This window comes from Elephas maximus, chromosome 9, assembly GCF_024166365.1.
Source record: "Elephas maximus indicus isolate mEleMax1 chromosome 9, mEleMax1 primary haplotype, whole genome shotgun sequence".
NCBI classification, from domain to species: domain Eukaryota; kingdom Metazoa; phylum Chordata; class Mammalia; order Proboscidea; family Elephantidae; genus Elephas; species Elephas maximus.
This window is the reverse complement of record NC_064827.1, coordinates 2,163,679-2,181,348: the sequence shown is the minus strand read 5'-3', so window position 1 is coordinate 2,181,348 and position 17,670 is coordinate 2,163,679. Positions and strand designations below refer to the sequence as shown.

The 17,670-nt window shown below is 53.9% G+C and overlaps 2 protein-coding genes across 2 annotated transcripts in view; both read left to right on the top strand.

Annotated features, from left to right (window-relative positions):
• The window catches only part of CAMSAP1 (calmodulin regulated spectrin associated protein 1), a 112,476-nt gene extending 110,036 nt beyond the window's left edge, over nucleotides 1–2,440 (top strand). The window contains exon 18 of the mRNA XM_049896613.1: nucleotides 1,008–2,440. Coding sequence (XP_049752570.1) covers nucleotides 1,008–1,031 — 24 coding nt within the window. The 3' untranslated portion in view covers nucleotides 1,032–2,440. The remainder of the gene's footprint in view (nucleotides 1–1,007) is intronic.
• On the top strand, nucleotides 1,061–15,401 carry LOC126083125 (uncharacterized). The gene is made up of 5 exons (XM_049896515.1): nucleotides 1,061–1,142; nucleotides 4,118–4,945; nucleotides 5,493–6,050; nucleotides 11,299–11,877; nucleotides 14,809–15,401. Exons 2-5 carry the CDS (start codon nucleotides 4,150–4,152, stop codon nucleotides 15,399–15,401), a joined length of 2,526 nt encoding a protein of 841 aa, XP_049752472.1. The 5' UTR covers nucleotides 1,061–1,142; nucleotides 4,118–4,149.
• Nucleotides 15,402–17,670: the final 2,269 nt, after the last annotated feature.

The window sequence follows — 17,670 nt, the reverse complement described above, 5'->3', positions numbered from 1 at the left end:
GATGGGTTTTCATTGTGTGCTCTTTTGCGCGGATTATTTAAGATCAATGTGCAGTATGCTGTTTTCATCCTTAAAAATCCAGGGAGAAACCTGAGAATGGCACTCAGACGGCATTGTAGTAAAGGGCACTATGGGGGAGGTCCCCCACCCCGAGTCTGCCACGAGCCGGGGGTGCCAGGCGCTGTAGGGATGTGTAGCTGGGACCTGGGTCCGAACACCCGGCCTTATCTAACTCTGAAAGAGCAGGCAAAGCTGTACAGCCCCAGAGAAAACCGTGGCTGCTGGGCCCCACTGCTGGGGGGTCTCCCCAAGTGACCGAAGCGTCATAGCACTCGCTCAACTTTGCCCTGATCAGGGGACTGCAGGTGGCCCGTCCTTACCCATGGGCCAGTGGGCCCCAGCCCCCAGCACAGCTGCTTTCAGCCCTATGGGCATTGGGGGCAGGGGGGCATTCTTAGCCATTCGTGAGCCCCCAGCCTCCCCTGGCCACTGGGGCCCCCCAGTCATCAGTGAGTGAGATGCTGGGCAGGGCTGCGCTGGACCAGGAGCTAGGACCCTTCTCCCCCACCTTCAAAAGCAGAGCACAGACCAGCTCGGGGGGCTTCGAGAAAAGCAAGAGGGAGGGGGCAGGGGGGCTGGAGAGGTGGGATGGCAGCTTCCTGCTCCCTCTCTTCCCAAAACTGGTTTCTGCCCTCAGGGACCCTCACAGACCCTGGGGTCGGTCTCCCTGTCCTTAGCTGCAGCCCTCTCTCCTTCCAATGTCCTGCCAGGGGCCTCCCCTACAGTGAGACTGGACTGGGGGGTTGAGATGAAGGGGCTGAGGAAGGGCTGTGGCTGGCTGGAGGAGGGGACCACAGGTACTAACAGGTCTGGGAGGGCCTCTAGGTACCCTCTCTTTTGGAAGCTGCCTGAGGAAGCCCAGTGGGGGTTCTCTGACCACACCCTTAATCTTGTGTCCTTGTGGCCCCGCAGCATGGCCTGGCTGCCCTGACTGCTCTCTCTTGCAGGTGTGGTCGGTGCCCTCAGGGTAGCCTGCCTCCTCCTGCTACTGGAGCCCCAAGCGGCCCAGCCCTGCCCTGACAGCTGCAAGTACTGCTCCACCGGGCTGGTGGAGTGCGAGGCGCTGGTGTCACTGCGGCAAGGTAGGCCGGCATGAGGGCCAGTGTGGAGGGGTCAGTCCCAGGCTGGGACCAGGCTGTTCTGTGGGGGATGCTATCGGGGAGGCAGGACTGATGGTGCCTCAGAGCATGAGGGCCCCACCCTTCATTGGATCAGTGTTCGTACTGAAATTTTCTATTTGCCAGGTGCTGTAATGGGGCCCTGGTGCACAGTGGTTAAGAGCAAGACTGCTAGCCAAAAGGTCAGCAGTTCAGACCTACCAGCCACTCCTTGGAAACCCTATGGGCCAGTTCTACTCTGTCCTATAGGGTTGCTATAAGTTAGAATTGACTCAACAGCAACGGGTTTTGGCGTTTGACACCAGGACTTCAGGGTGGACACGGACACAGCCCTGCCTTCACCCCTGGGGAGACTTTTCAGTGGGGAGGGTGGGCGTGAGCAGAGAATGACCAGGGCGATGCAGGCAGCACCAGTCAAGGTTTGACGTCAAGGTTTGGCGGCTGGCTCCGGGGTAAACGGCATGGGTACAGACGACCACGAGCTCTTACGCGTTTCACTGATGAACAGGGTTGTAGCACTTGGTTTTCCACCAAAATCAAACACGGCAGACTCCTTACCGTGAGCTCCGTGTGGCCAGCTGATCCTCCCCACCTGTGTGACTGCCTCTGCCCAACTCTTGATCTGCGGCAGCTGTGGGCACAGTTGATGAACGTGTGTCACCCCACGTGGCTGTGGGTTATTCCGTTCACTTTAATGAGCGAGACGAAGTGAAACAAGGAAGACGTGTGTCAGAACTTTACTTGTTTGTCAACGCTGTAAGTGGCTTCTTTGTGAATCAGAAAATGGTTGTGGAATGCTAGGAGGATATTTTCGCAATACTCATGTTATTCACAGTGGAATGGCTACTGACACCCTGCTCTTTTAAGTTTAACGTGCGTTAGTAATATTTTCTACAGCATTTTCTTAAGTCTAGACCAGGCTTCAGCAAACGACAGCCCATGTGCCAAATTTGGCCTGCCGCCTGCTTTTATAAATGAAGTTTTATTGGCACTGCCTGCTTTTATAAATAAAGTTTTATTGGCACAGAGCTGTGCCGATTCATTTATGGATTGTCTGTGGCTACTTTCTCACTGCCTTGGAGGAGGTGCGTGGTTGGCCTGCAGAGTCTCAACAATTCACTCCCTGGCCCTTTACAGACAACGTTTGCCGGTCCCTGGCCTAGACAGTGAGATAATAACCCAAGCGTTGGTAGTGTTTGCTGATTTCTGTGGTGTCAACACTCCCACCATGGTCAATTTCAAGTGACCAAGTCAAAGTCACTGAACACGGAGCTGGGGAGACGCAGGCACAGCAGTATGTGGTGTCTCCGCCATACAGGAAAACCAAAAACCAAGCCAGGTTCTGCGGAATTCATGCAGACTCATGGTGACCCCCGTGCGACAGAGCAGAACTGCTCCACAAGCTTATCTTGGCTGTAATCTTTATGGAAGCAGATTGCCAGGTCTTTCTTTTGTCGTGCCACTGGTTTGAACTGCTGACCTTTAGGTTAGAAGTCGAGCACAAACTGCTCATTCCGCCCAGGTACCTTCTTCCACCAAGCTAGGTCCATGGAGCCAACTCTTGACTCATGGGGACCCCATGTGTGTCAGAGTAGGACTGTGCTCCATGAAGTTTTCAGTGGCTGATTTTTGAAAGCAGATTGCCTGGCCTTTCTTCTCAGGCACCTGTGGGTAGACTCGAACCTCCAGCCTTTCAGTTAGCATTGAGCATGTTAACTGTACCAGCTAGGGAGTCCACCACACCTTGCTGAGGGCCAAGGGTGCCAGAGGAGTCTGGGGGGAGCCAAGGGTGAAGGGTGAGTGCGCTAGCCCCCAGGAAGGTCTGATTGAGACATTGTCCCCAGGTGTGCAGAACTCAGGGTGGCGAGGTGGGCTGACGGTGTCCTGGGGGTGTCAGGCTCTGGGTCCTCAGAGGCCCGGGTAGGGGGGTGTCCTGGACCACTGTCCTTGGGGGCGTGGAGTGCTGCAGAGTGATCAGAGCCGTGGGGCAGAGAGGGGATTCTTAGCAAGTCACCCTGTGGCCAGGACAAGGGGGCTGAGTGGCACACAGGACGAGGGCAGCTGTGACTGTCCACCAGTTACTCTCAGCTGCTGCGTCACTTTCCGGTCTGTGGGCCCACTAACACCTCAGGAAATGCAACAGGGCCGGGCCTGGCAGGTCAGGGTGGGCCCTGCTCCCCCCTGGCTTGGACCCTGGGGGAGACCCTCTCCTGCCACCGCCTGGCCCTAGTTCAGGCTCATTTTCCCACCAAGGGTCTTGCTGCGAGCGTGAGATCAGCCTTTTACTCATCAGGAGACTTATTTTTATTTAAACAGCTTTGCTGAGATGCATTTGGAATGGGGTCCACTCACCCATTTAAAATGTGCGGTTCAGCGGTTTGTGGGGTCTTCACAGAGGTGTGCACCCATCACCACAGCCAATTTCAGAACACTTCCCATCCCTCCGCAAAAAAACCCACACCCCTGGGCAGTCACTAGTCCGTTTTCTGTCTCCTGGATGTGCCTGTTGCAGACCTCGGTGTGGATGGGATCACTGCAGCGGCCTTCCTCTGGTGTTTCACTCAGCACAATGTCATCGAGGCTTGCCACATTGTGGTGCATCAGAGCCTCTTCCTACTGTGGCTGAGTGACAGCCTGTCATGCAGTGGGCCACACTGTGCCCATCCATCACCTGCTGATGGACCTGGGCCGTGTCCTCCCCTTGCTCATTGGTGGGCACATTTTCTGTGTCCACTTGTGTGTTCCTGTCTCTTGGGTTAGCTTTGAGACTTTTTGCAAATTCCTTACTCTGTGCCTCAGTCTTCTCATCTGTGAAATGGGGGTGATGACAAGGACCACGTAAGCTGGGCCCCGGGCCTGCAAGTAGGGTGCAGGGTTTAAATGGGAAAGACTGGGGAAGGGTCTGGGGGCCGTCCCCCTGATGGCCCTCTGCCCCCCAGTCTTGCCCCGGCTCCCTCCAGCAACAGAGAAGATGCTGCTTCGTGGTGGCGATGCCTCCGAGATCCCCACGGGCGCCTTCCGAGCCTTCCCTCAGCTTCACCTGCTCTCTGTCACACATACCCACATCTCTGCCCTGGCCAACCTCACCTTCGCAGGAGCTCAAGGCGGCGGCCTCAGGAGCCTGGACATTGGGCACAACCGGCTCCGGAGCTGCGAGGTGGAGGTTGCGGCCTTCGGGGGCTTGGGGGCGCTGGAGGAGCTGATCCTGGTGGCCAACGCCCTGGACGCCTGGGAGGAGGCCTGGCTGCAGGGCACACCACAGCTGCAGCGCCTGCTCCTCTCGGGGAACCGCCTGGCACACCTGGGTCCTGGAGCCTTCCAGCGGGCGCCCCGGCTGCAGGAGCTCTCCCTGGCTGCCAACCGCCTCAGCTGCCTGAGCACCAATGTGCTCCTCGGCCTGCCAGACCTGGCCAGGCTGGACGTCTCAGACAACAAGCTGCTGGTCATCGAGCAGGGTGCCCTGCTGCCCCTGGGCGCCCTCAGTGAGCTGCGGTTGGCAGGGAACCGGCTGACGGCCCTGCCTAGCCTCCCTGGGGCTCTGGCTACCCTGACTCTTTGGGGCAACCCTTGGGCCTGCGGCTGCCCCCTGGTCACGGCCCTGCGCCTCCTGGGACCCCGAGTTCAGGAGCCTGGCCGAGTCCTCTGCCACAGCCCGAGCCCCCTGCTTGGCCAGCGCGTCCTGAGCGTTGGCACTGTCTGCTTGGCTTCTGCAGACACTCGGCTCTGGTCCAAGCCCGCCCACCTGAGTGGCCTCTACGGCTTCCTAGGTACCTTGGACAGGGGAGGGTGGGGAGGGCCTAGGGCTCAGCCCAGGGGCACAGCCTTGTCTCAGGTCCCCTGTCCTTGCAGTCTAATTCCATGAGAAGCAGGAGGGTGGAAAAGAAAGTTCCTGGGAGTTCGGATTAGATTCCAGGGGCCTGGGCCCTGTCTCAGATTCCCCACTGGATGAGATACACACCTCCTGGGCTCCTTAGAGAGGACCCATGTGGACGGGTTTGGGGGACTGATGTGAGGCCCCACCAAAGACCGCCATCCTGTCTGGTGTTCCAGTGTGCCAACCAGATGGTTCATGCTTGGGGGCAGGGAGGAGACAAGCTGGGGGTAGCCTTGAGCCAAGACCCCAGTTTCCCATTTATCTAATGAAAGGAACTGTTAGCGTTCCAAAGATGCTTCCGTCGCTCCTCTGTCCCTTGGGTGGAGCTGGGCCATTGCCCCTTTCAGACTAGGGGCACAGGAGCTACCCAGGGGGGCAGCCCTGGCCTGAGGACCAGCTCAGCCTCTGACGGCCACCCCCCTTGCTCTGCCTGCCTGCAGGGGGCCTGCTGGCTGCTCTGCTCCTGGGTCTATTTGGCAGCTGCGTGTGGCGGCACTGGAAACTTGGCCTGACGACCGTCCCCCTGGACGCCAGCCAGGCAGCAACTGGCCGCCCCCTGGGGAGCCATTGGGAGTGTCTGTCCCGAGCCCTACCTGCTCCCCTCCCACTGAGCCTGGGAAAGGAGAGGAAGGCAGAAGAACAGGGGTCCAGCCCCCTCCGCGGAGCCGGGATCCTGCTTCCCATGGGTTCTGGATCCGGGGAGTGGCGTGAGGACCAGGAGTCTCACCCCGCTCAGCGGCTGCCTGTCCCTGCTGGGCAGCCTGGCCCTCAGGGTCCCGGGCCTGAGCATGTGGGGCTGGGCAGGCAGAGCTCAGAGCTACCCTCCAGCCTGGGCACTCCTGGGGGCCCCCCCGAGACAGCATCAGGGCCGATGGCCAGGTGCCACAGCACACCACTTCTGGCTTCCACTACCCAGGACGATGGCCGACAGAATGACTCAGAGCCTCAGGGTGTGGGCCTTGCTCCAGGAAAACTGGACGCTGATCAGGGGGTGCCGGGTGAGTGCACGTGGGGACATGGCCGCTGGAACCCTCCATCCCTCCTGGGGCCTGGAGTGTCAGGGACAGAGTTTGGGTGACTGGAGGGTCACCCTGCAGAGGCTGGGATGACCTGGGGCTTGGGGGGAATCAGGTGTGGGCTTTCCCAGAGACTCGAGAGGACACAGCCTAGTGGGCGCTGGCAAGTGTCCTTAGGGATAGATGTTCCTGGTATAAATACTCTCACCACACCCAATTTCTAGCTACCAACGTGATGTCAAGCAGCTCACAAAATTCCTGAAAATTTAACTCTCTCCTGAGCCTTGGAGTCGACTCCAGTGCACCCTGAAAGCCTGCCCTTTCTGGTAGGAGGACCCCACCTTAGAAGACCGTCCCCACCTGAGGTTAAGAACACCTCAGCACGCCTTAGAAAGGACTTGGCAGGCGAGGGCCCCGTTTCCAGAATGCTGCGTTTGGACGGCCTGCGGTGACTGTCCATGCCCAACCCAGGGCAGAGGTCACCAGGCAGCAGTGGACAGCAAATACTGCAGTCTCCACCTGCTGGGCAGAGACGAGGAACCTTATGCTTGTCAGTTCATTTAATCCCCATGCAATGTGAGGTGCAAAGATGTTCATTAACTGGCCAAAGTCAAGGAGAGGGGGGACTTGAACCCGGGTAGCCTGGCTTCAGAGTTCGTGCTTTTAGCCATTATTGCTTCATTACCCATCCACCAATGATAAGAAAGAGGGGCATAAAACCCAGAATATATTCCTAGGGAAATAAAAGTAATAAGTAGAACTTTAAAGTATAACTAATATCCCCAGAGAGATAAAGGAAGCAATCATATGCCTGAAACAAGAATAAGGTGTTTGAAAAATTTTTTTAGAGATATTAAAAACTAAAAAAATAAAATAAAATACTTAATTAAAAAGTCAAAAGTGAGAATACTTCTCTTACTAAGAACAACTAGAAAAGCTGGATGAACGTGGAATAAATCTGTTCGAGTACAGAGTTACAGGGCCAAGATTTGGAAAAAGAAGGAAACTCAGAGAGGTGAGCCCAATACCTGGTTGGCTTTGCCCCTCGAGGTGTCTGCCGATTTCCAAAGAGCCAGTTGAGAGAATGATCAAAGTTTTCAACAGACTCAATGAGAATAGGGGAACAAAACTGAAATCCAGGGTCTGCCAAGGAGGGAAGATCCTGATAAACCCCACAGACTTTAGGTTGGTGACTCCATAGGACTACAACCAAGGAATGAGGTGAACTAGAAATGGATCAGTCATCGAAGGGACCGGAGTCCAGCCTCAAGTCCTGTCAATCGTTCATTAAAGGTGATCTGGGATTGTTAGTGCCCAGTGACTTGCCGGAAGCAAACGTAAGACCTCTTGGGAGGCAACATCATCATTCTAGCCTTCAAAATGTCCTTTGATTTTTTTAAATATACAATTTCCAACACTTAAAAAAAAAAAGTCAGTCATAGGAGGAGATAGATAACATGATTAAAAAAAAAATGCAAGAGAAGCAACAGGCAATAGAAACAGACTCAACAATGGAGGTCTAAATAATGTCATTACCAGAAATAAGCTTTGAAGAAAAGTAAAAAATTGAGAATTTCAGCTGAGAAATGGAAACTACAAAGAAGAACCAAATAGAAATTGTAAAACTAAAAAAACTGGAATCTTGATTAGAAAAACATTCAGAATGAAGGATATAGTGGAAAAAGAATGGAAAAAAGTTAAAAAGGTATTAAAGACATAGGGGATACAGAGCAAAGGTCTAAATCATGTGTAATTGTAGTTCCAGGAGAGGACAGAGAAACAACTTACCACGATAGGCACAAGAGAAAACAGAAATTCTGAATAGTCCTATAACAAGAGGGAAAGAAAAAAATCTTCCCTTAAAAAACAAAAACAAAAAACTTCTAGCCTACGTAGTTCACTCTTGAAGTCTACTAAACATTGAAGGAATAAATAATACCAATATCAAACAAAATTTTCCAGAGAATAGAAGAGCTTTTCCAAACTCAGTTTTAGAAGTAACTATAACCTTAATAACAAAACCTGAAAAGGACTGAAAAGAAAAAAATTATTAATCAATCTCATAAACATTGATGCAGAAATCCTGAACATAATACTAGCAAATTGAATCTAGCAATATATAAAAAGAACAATACATTATGACCGAGGTTGGTTTAACATTTGGAAATCAACCAATGAAGTGCAACCTTCAACAGTAACAGAAAAAGCGTTCGATAATACTTAATATCCATTTATGATACTAGAAGTAGAAGGGTGCTATAACTTTAAATAGGGCTATGTCGTTGTTGTTAGGTACCATTGAGTTGATTCCAACTCATAGTGACCCTATGCACAACAGAACGAAACACTGACCGGTCCTGTGCCATCCTCACAGTCATTGTTATGCTTGAGCCCATTGTTGCAGCCACTGTGTCAGTTAATCTCATTGTTGGTTTTCCTCCTTTTCGCTGACCTTCTATCCAGCATAATGCCGTTATGTAGGGATTGGTCCCTCTTGATAACATGCCCAACATTTGTGAGATGTAGTCTTGCCATCCTTGCTTCTAAGGAGCATTCTGGCTGCACTTCTTCCGAGACAGATTTGTTCGTTCTTTTGGCGGTCCATGGTATATTCAATATTCTTTGCCAACACCACAATCCAAAGACGTCAGTTCTTCCATCTTCGTAATTCATTGCCCAGCTTTCGCATGCAGTCGAAAGCACTATGGCTATATGTAACTATATATAGTAATTAACTATATATGGAAGTTGTCAAGGACTTCATTTTACTTGGATCCACAGTCAATGCCCATGGAAGCAGAGGTCAAGAAACCAAATAAGCATTGGGTAAATCTGCTGCAAAAGACCTCTTTAAAGTGTTGAAAAGCAAAGATATCACTTTGAGGCCTAAGGTGCGCCTGACCCAAGCCATGGTATTGAACAAACAAAAGAACAAATCTGTCTTGAAAGAAGTACAGCCGAATGTGTCATGGAAGCGAGGATGGCGAGATTTCATCTTACTTACTTTGGACATATTATGAGGAGGGCGCAATCCCTAGAGAAGGATGTTGTGCTTGGTAAAGTAGAGGATCAGCGAATAAAAGGAAGACCCTCAATATCTGATGGATTGACACGGTGGCTGCAGCAATGGGCTGAAACATAGCAATCGTTGTGAGGATGGCACAGGACTGGGCAGTGTTTCATTCTGTTGTACATAGGGCCAACTCGATGGCACCTAACGACGACAACAACTGTATATGAGAATGCCCTTAATCTGACACAGGCTTTATCCAAAAGGAGCCTAAGACAAACAGGCAAACATTGTACTTAATGATGAAGTGCTGAAAGCTCTGAGACTGGGACGAAGATGACAGTTTTCACCAATTCTGTCCAGTCTTGGTTTTCCAAACTGATAAAGAAACAGCTCATGAGAAAGAGATGGGAGTCAGGAAGCTCCAGGCACCTCGCCATTTGGCTCTGCAAGGTATAAAACAGAAATTGATAGAACAGCAAGGAATACTCCATACCTCATCAGAAATCAACAAATAACCCAATTAGTAAACTCACTCTAATCTGTGTGTGTCATAGACACATGTATATAACTTTGTATCCACTAATGGCAAATACATGCTCTTTTCAAACACGCAGAATAATTATAAAAACTGTAATATATTAGAAAGGAAATTGCAGCAAACCCTAAAAAGTTGATATTACCACACAGGGCAGGATCACTAACAATAAGGCAGCAAAACTAGAATTCAACACTAAGATAAAGCAAAACAAACAAAAACTCTTCTAAAAATTACTTGTTAAAGAGGAAGTAAAAATGGGCACAACAGAACTAGTTAGAGCCGGATGACAGACCACTCCACGTCAACATCAATAGCGTGCGGTCAAAATTGTTCTGAGGGAAACTTGGAGTCTTAAATGTATTTATTAAAAATTTTAAAAGACTGAAAAAGATCTCAGTGAAGGAAGCTAAAATGATGATAAATGAAAATGGAAGAAATTCAAAATGACAAAGCTGAAATTTATGAAATAGAGAACAAAGACCAGTAGATATAATCAATAAAAATGTAGCAATAATTTGCACCAAAACTCAACCAAAAAAGAAAAAAAAGAATAGAAAATTAAGGTCCAATTCTTACTCATATATACAAATGAGATAAAAACTGAGATGAAATATGAAAATGAATCCAACAGCATTTTGAAAGAATAAAACATCATGTTCAATAGTAATTAACCAGGAAAGAAAAGCTCAACATAAAATTTATTGATGTAAATTACTATACCAATGGATTAAAAGAAAAACCATACATTAAAAAAAAAATTGATAACATTCAATATGCATTCATGATAAAAATGTTTGCAAACTATGATGAGCGCTTGTAACACCTGAGAGAAGCCTCCAGCAAACCCTACCTTTAACAGTGAAGCAGGATCCCCGGTTCGGTCAGCATCGAGGCCAAGTTGTCTGCCATCATAGTGACTAGCCAATATTTTACTGGATGTCCTAGCCATCGTAATAAGACAAGAAAAACGAGGTGTGAAGATAAGGAAAGAAAAGCCAGGGTGGTAATTATTTACAGAGATATGAAAGCCCACCTAGAAGATAAAAAGGCACAGGTGACAAGTCGTTAGAACTAACAAGAGCTCGGAAAGGCAGCTGGATAAAAGACTAACATACAAAATCAATAGCTTTCCTAGAGCCCGCAAATAACCAATTACATCAGAAAATGAATTGGGTGAAAGACCATGTTCACAAGAATAAAGAAAACTGTGAAATCCCTTGAAATAAACCCAGTAAGAAGCATTTAAGATACTTACGGTCACTTTGGAAACCCTGATGGCATAGTGGCTAAGAGTCCGGCTGCTAACCAGATCGGGAGTTCCAGCCCACCAGTTGCTCCATGGAAACTATGGGGCAGTTCTACCCTGTCCTACAGGGTCACCATGAGTCAGAATCGACTTGATGGGAACGGGTTTAGTTTTTGTTTTTTTTTATGGTCACTTAAGAGAATGCTTAAAGGCATAAATAAGTGGAAAGGTGGCCAGGTTTATGGCTGAGAAGATTCCAAATCAAGAAGACGCCAGTTTCTCCCAAATGAACCTCTAAGTTTAATGCAACCCCAATCAAAATCCCCAAAAGATTTTTCATGCAATTTGATCAAGTGATCCTGGGTTTGGATTTGGGGATGGGAGGACAAGCCAGCCCTGAATCTCAGTGCCTCTGTTAAACCCTGTTTTCCAGGCTGGGAGAGGGGCTTTGAGGCTCAGGGGGATGAGAAGGCACCATGTGCCCCAATGTGGATGTCAGCTCCCTGGTCACATTCAGCCCTTACGGTGAGTGCCGCCCCTCTTGACAGGGATCCTGGGCTCAGCACCAGCTCGCTGGGGAGGCACCAGGGGAAGGGGTTCACCTGTTATGGCCCCACAGCCCTTGATCAGAGTAGGAACCGCCCAGGAGTTGGGTCCCCACCCAGGCCTGCCTCAGAGCTTGAAGGAGGCAGTGAGCCCCCCACACCGCCCTCTGTCCTGGACACTGGGAGCCGCTGGCCTGAAGGTCCAGGGCCCCAAGATGGGGCAGGAGAGGGGGCTGTGGCAGAAGCTGGAAACAAGTGTGGAGCCCCTGAAGTCTCGGAGTTCTGTGACCCAAACTGCTTGGACAGTGAGGGGGCAGCAGGAAGGGGGAACAGGCGAGCCGTCCTCCAGAGAACGGCCCTGGAACATCCCTGGACGAACCACACCAGCTGCAGTGACAACTCCTGTCCGGGCCTGGGGGCCACGCAGGTGCTGGAGAGGCCAGGGTCTTCCCTGGGACCCCCCTCTGGTGAGGAATCCTTCCAAGGTAACAGTGACTCCGCCAGAGAAGGGCTCTCAGGGGTTGGGTGGTATTGGGGAGGGGGAGATGGGCAGTGGGGCAGGAGTGCCAGTGACGGGTGTAATGTCCCCACCGGGTGGGTGCCAGCCACTGACTTGGGCCGCGTTCTTCTAGAATTCAGGAGCATTCTGAGCACAGACGCTTTTCTGCCCAAACGCGCTTTTTGCTCCTCCTGCCTCCCCACCAGGCACCTTGGGCTTCTAAGGGGCGAAATGCTGCAGGTCACTTTTCCCAGGTTGGGGAGAACAGGGTGGGGTGGCTGGGGGACCTAGGGTGCTGGTGAGAGTGAGGTTAGGGCCCCCTCGGAGCCCCCACCCACCTGGGGATGGCTGGGGGTATCTCATCCCGCAGCCTCCACCCCGCCCTCCACTGCACACCCCGCCCAAGTCCCCTGAGACAGGGCGGCCCCCATCACCACTCTCAACAGGCCACCCTCTTGAGGCAGGTCACGGTCCACATAATTTTGGGGTGAGACCCTCAAGCCAGTGGCACAGGATGGGGACATTAGTGTCCATCATGGCCTCGGTGCGGCAGCCACAGCCACTTCCGGGTGCCCTTCCTTCCTCACTCCATGGCCTTACGGGGGCCTCAGTCCCCTCCTCGGAGCGGCAGACACGTGCCTCCTGGCCTCTGGTACACAGCGAGCATGAGAGGGGGTTCCTGGGGCAGTGGAGATGTCCACCCCACCCAGAAGCACCTCCACAGATGTACCCACACAGGCGCCAGCTTGAGCCTATGGCTGCTCCTCCAGAGGGTCCCCTCCCCCAAGGCTGGGCATCTGCCTCTCCCTTCCCAGGGCCTTGGCTCTCCCTTGCCCCCCTTCCTGCATCCCATGTGTAAACATGCCCCTTCTTTCCCATCAGGACCCCCGAGCCCCACGTTCTGCCCCAGTCACTTTCTCCTTGACATTAAACTGCTCAAAAGACCCCCAACTCCAACACAGCTCCTCTTCCAAGCCCTCCCAGCCTCCATAGTCTCATCCAGTGTTTTTTGGTCCTCTTGGTGGGCAATCTTTCACGCCTGCCTTAAAACCCTCTCCTCCTCTGTTGCCCTCGGCCCTTCTGGCCCCTGGCCCCCCTTTGGTCCCCCACCTGCCCCCTCAGCCCAGGAACCCCTGGCTCCATGCTCACTCCCTGGGAACTGCCCCCCTTTCCTATGGCTCTGTCGCCCGTGGGTGCCACCTGTGGGTGCTGAGGTGGGTGCAGCCCCTTGACCTCATGCTAGGAGCCCACCCTTCCAGGCCTGGCTCTGGATGGCACCACCTCATGCAGCTCACGGCCTGGGCAGCCCACACCTTCCTTCCTGTGTCCCTGGACAGTTCTGTCCGAAAGGCCGCCCTCTGTGCCCTTGCCGCCACCAGCCCCCGCCTGCCTCGCTCTGCCACCTTCCCCTGGGCCAGGAAAACCTTGGAGCACAGCGTGGGTGACCAAAGCGGGTCTCATCAGTAACAGCGGCCACTAAGGCCATGTCCTGGCTAGGGAGGGTGCATGGCGGCCACTTGCTGCAGGACACCCTGGGCTGGGCCCTCGGTGCCTTAGTCTTCCCCCCACACACAGTGGGGTAACATGTTGATGGGGAGCCACTGAGAACAGGGAGCTGGTGGTCTGGGCTAAATAGGGATAGGCTCCTGAGTTGCACAGCTGGGACCGCAGCCACGAGGCTCCCTCTGGAGACCCTGCCCCCGCTGGCCACTCTCGAAAACCCCTCTGCCCTGGCCTTTGCCCTGTCTGCCAGCCCTGCCCCAGCACCCTTCCCCTCCCCCACCCTGCATGCAACACACATACACGCAACACAGCACACAGACGCAATACATACAACACAGCACACAGACGCAACACATACGACACACAACACAAGGCAACACACCTACACAATACATTCACACACAATCATAACACTCAACGCAGTACACAGCATTCACACACACACACATGCAACACAACACCACACAACACACATAGCACACACGCAACACGGCTACACACATTCACACACACAGCACACACGACATCACGTACACAGAAACACTCTCCCTCGGCCCCAGTGGACACATCACACCCGTCTCCAGAACGGCCTCCCAGATGTCCCAGCCCCCGGCTCTCTGTGACGCCCCTGGGTGGTACCCCCCTGCACTACCTGGTTAATGTGGGAGGGGGCACTGTAGGCTCCATGCCCGGCACCCCAGGAAAGAATGCTTGTGATCAGGTGGGCTGCTCCCTTGACCACCCCTCCCCAGACACCGCCACATGCACCCTGCCCTTCGCCCTGCTGTCCTCCTGCAGCCCCACCCTGCCCAGGGCTGGGGGCAGGGGAGGCGCACAGGCTGCATCGTGATCTCTTTTCCGGGATGCTGGAGTCTACCTTCCCCAGGCCCATCACCAGGAAACACCATCCAGCTGCAGACAGGTGGTGGCAGCGAGCGACTGCCCACCCTCCCCGGGGCCCTCTGTGCCCTGCTGGACCCTTGTCTGCCTCTCTGAGGCCAGGGCCCTGGCAGCTGTGGTGCCTACCGCCTCCCTGCCCAGCTCTGGCTATGAGGCCATCCAGTGAGGCAGGGCCGTAGGAGAGGCAGAGCAGCCTCTGGGGGCCTCAGAGAGGAGGGTCAGGGGAGAGTAGGTGCCCCCAAGCCGGGTCTGTGCCAGTGGCTGAGCCCAGCAGGTCTTCCCGAGCCCCCAGTGTTGGACCAGCCACAGAATGGCAGGACCAAGAGACCCCTGGGGCCGGCATGTGTGGCACGGGGGCTGTGCAAGCTGCCCCACAAGGTGGGGGCCCTTGGGTACCCACCCAGGGCCCCATGGCATAGACAGCCACTGCCCCGGGGACCCCTGGACTCTGGGCCAGGCCTGGGCCCCTCAGTCCAACCTGAAGACGTCATTCCAGACACTGATCTTTGCGGCCAGGACCCAGCAGAAGATTCCAGAGATGAGGCAAGCACTTCTCTCGGAGACGGAGCTGATCCCGAAAACAAGCTGAAGGGCAGGGGGCAGACAGCCCACCCCCTGTCAGCTGGCGGAGCCTCGGGCTGGAGGCCCTGCTCTGGAGTGTCCCCGAGTCCAACCCTGCTGCCCTTAAGTCCTGCTGCCCTCAACATCACTGGGGCTGAGGGTGGGTGTGGCCGTCCCCAACGGGTCTTCCGGTCCGTGTTCAGGCTGCCTATCACGGGGCCTGAAAGGCAGGGGCAGGTGCTCCCCCTAGCCCCTGCCCTGGGAGGTCCAGGCCAAGCCCCCTCGGACTCTGACAGGCAGGACAGCCTGCAGGCCCTGTACAGCAAGCTCCCTGTGGGGCGGGCCCGAGGGCGGGCGCGGGTCCTGCACCTGGAGCAGCTGGCGCCTGCAGCCCTGGAGCTCAGTGTGTTGTCCAACCTGCACTTCTGTCAGATTCCCCAGGCCTTGGGCAGCCTCAGATCCCCCCAGGCCTTGGGCAGCCTCTTCTCCCAGGATGCCGCCCCGAAGGCTGCCCTGGAGCACGAGTAAGCACACCAGTTTTAGAGGAAAAGGCTGAAACTTCTTTTCAGACATAGCCACCCATTGCAGCTTCTGAGAATCCCAATGAACGCACCCCAGGGAAAGGCACCTTTGAGACCGTGGGAGCCTTGACAGGAACCAGGGTCCACATGAGGGCTTTGTGCCCAAGGGGCTGTGGTGAAGAGGCCAACGGGAGGACTTGTGATAAAATCACGCGATGCCTGGGGCTTGAGTCACAATTCTCCCACCAAAATGGTGAAAGAGGCAGGAGGGGAGGCTGAGAGGGTCCGGCTCTGCCATCTGCTCACTCCTTGGGCTCGTTTTTCTTCGGAGCTGCCCAGCTGTGCCCTTGGATGGATGCACGTAGGCGGCCCACAGCCACCGTGACCACTGACACAGTCAGCTAATACTCCGGGTTTGTGACTGTGCTCCTTCTGCCGTCTCTGATTTTAAGTGAGCGTTTTGGCTGATTCTGAGTTCCCTCTCTTTGTATATCAATTACGCTTCTTTTTAAAATTTTTTAGCGGTTGCCCTAGAGTTTCCCATACATACTTAGAACTAACCTACGCGTCTTCCAAGGAGTAAGATCACTGCCCGGCTGTGCTCTGTGCAGGTGCCTCCCATTAGCGTGTTTCCGGTCCCCACCCATCCCGTAATAGCGCTTTATCCCATCACGCACCCTTGAGCTGCCCTCACACCACACAGCGTTGCTGTCATGGTTACCTGTTAGATAAATTCAGAATAAGGAAAATGGCCCCTGGACACCCTTCTAACTCGGTACCGAAGTTGCCCCTGAGGCTCACCCTCCAGCCAAAGATTAGGCCCATAAAACAAAATGAGGCCAGATGGGCGCACCAGCCCAGGGCGAGGACGGTCGAGAAGGCAGGCAGGGACAGGAAAGCTGGTATTGGGGAACCCAAAGTCGAGAAGGGGAGAGTGCTGACATGTCGTGGTTGGCAACCAGTGTCGCAAAACAATATGTGTATTAATTGCTTAATGGAAAACTAATTTGCTCCGTAAACCTTCATCTAAAGCACAATAAAAAATAAATAGAAAAAATAATGTAATTTTCCACCTTAACGGAATAAAGAATAAGCAAAAAAAAAGGAAAATTAAATGCTTCTCATCAATTTTGTGTGCTTAAAAATCCCACCACGAAATTTTAAAAATTAAAAGAAAAATTCTTCTTTAGCCCCTTGGAAGCAGTGGTAGCTCTGGACCCCGGGTTCTGAGGCTCTGTCTGGCTCCTTCTCGGGGTCACTCAGCAGCTGAGCGTGCCTGAGCACTCCCTTCGAGGGCCAACTGGGGCCTGGGTGGGGAGGGGCCTTGCTCTCCAGAAGGCTGGGGGGCTTCTCTGGCACAACCATCCTGCAGGCCTGTGGGAGGGACAAATGAACCTAGAACAACCCGAGAGGTGCTGAGAGCTCGCAAGTTTCTGAGGCCCCGTGCAGCGTAACCACCCCCCCCCCCGCAGCCCATATACAGACCTGCGGGGTTTCCAGCCCCCGCCCCCAGGTTTGCCCTCCAGGGGGGTGCTGGGGAGGGAATGGTGGGGGAGGACAGGATAGGGGTGGGGGAGCGGAGCTGAAGGGTGGAGCAGCAGGGGAGTGGGGAGGGCTCAAGGGGAGGGGGAGCTTAGGCCTCCGCTTGGGCCTGAACCCCCTGTCCTCTGGGCAGGACAGGGAGCCTCCAGTGGGACCCTTTCTCCTTCAGGCCTAGTAGCCCAAGCCGGAGGTGAAGGTCCGTGACCACACCCACTTCCTCCTTGATGTACCCCCACACCCCCGTACTGCTTTCCGGCCTACCCACCCCCAGGGTAAACCCCATCTCCAGGGCCCTTCTGACCCCTTAAACTGGGAGGCTGGGACGGACAAGCCAGGGTGTTCCAAGGGCCCTGGCTCCTGAGCGCCAAGCAGAGAGGTCTGCGGCTTCTCCTGGTGACTACAGAATGCATCCATTTAATAGAAGTTTCCAGCACTGACTGTATAAAACCAGTAACAGAGGCCGCGGGCAAGCCTGATCACCCCCAGCCCCCCAGAATCCAATCCTCCTCTGGGGAGAGGGTGCCCCGGTGGCAGATGGCCGCAGGCGCCAGAATTGTGCTTCAAGGGGGCGTCTAGACGATGGCTTTGCACGGTCCTCCTACCAAGGCCCCGCAGAACGCCACAGCCGGAAAAGTTCATGTAGAAATGGAGGAATGGAGGGGAACATCGTCTCTGGCTTCTTTTGGGGAGTCAGGGCTGTCAGTCCACAGGCGAGGTGGCTCCCCTAAGCCCCC

Excerpts from the sequence above, each read along its gene's own strand:
- LOC126083125 (XM_049896515.1), top strand. The coding sequence starts at position 4,150 with ATGCTGCTTCGTGGTGGCGATGCCTCCGAGATCCCCACGGGCGCCTTC. Across the intron at positions 4,946-5,492 it reads TGGCCTCTACGGCTTCCTAG|GGGGCCTGCTGGCTGCTCTG; the intron begins GTACCTTGGACA and ends GCCTGCCTGCAG. Across the intron at positions 6,051-11,298 it reads CGCTGATCAGGGGGTGCCGG|GCTGGGAGAGGGGCTTTGAG; the intron begins GTGAGTGCACGT and ends CCTGTTTTCCAG.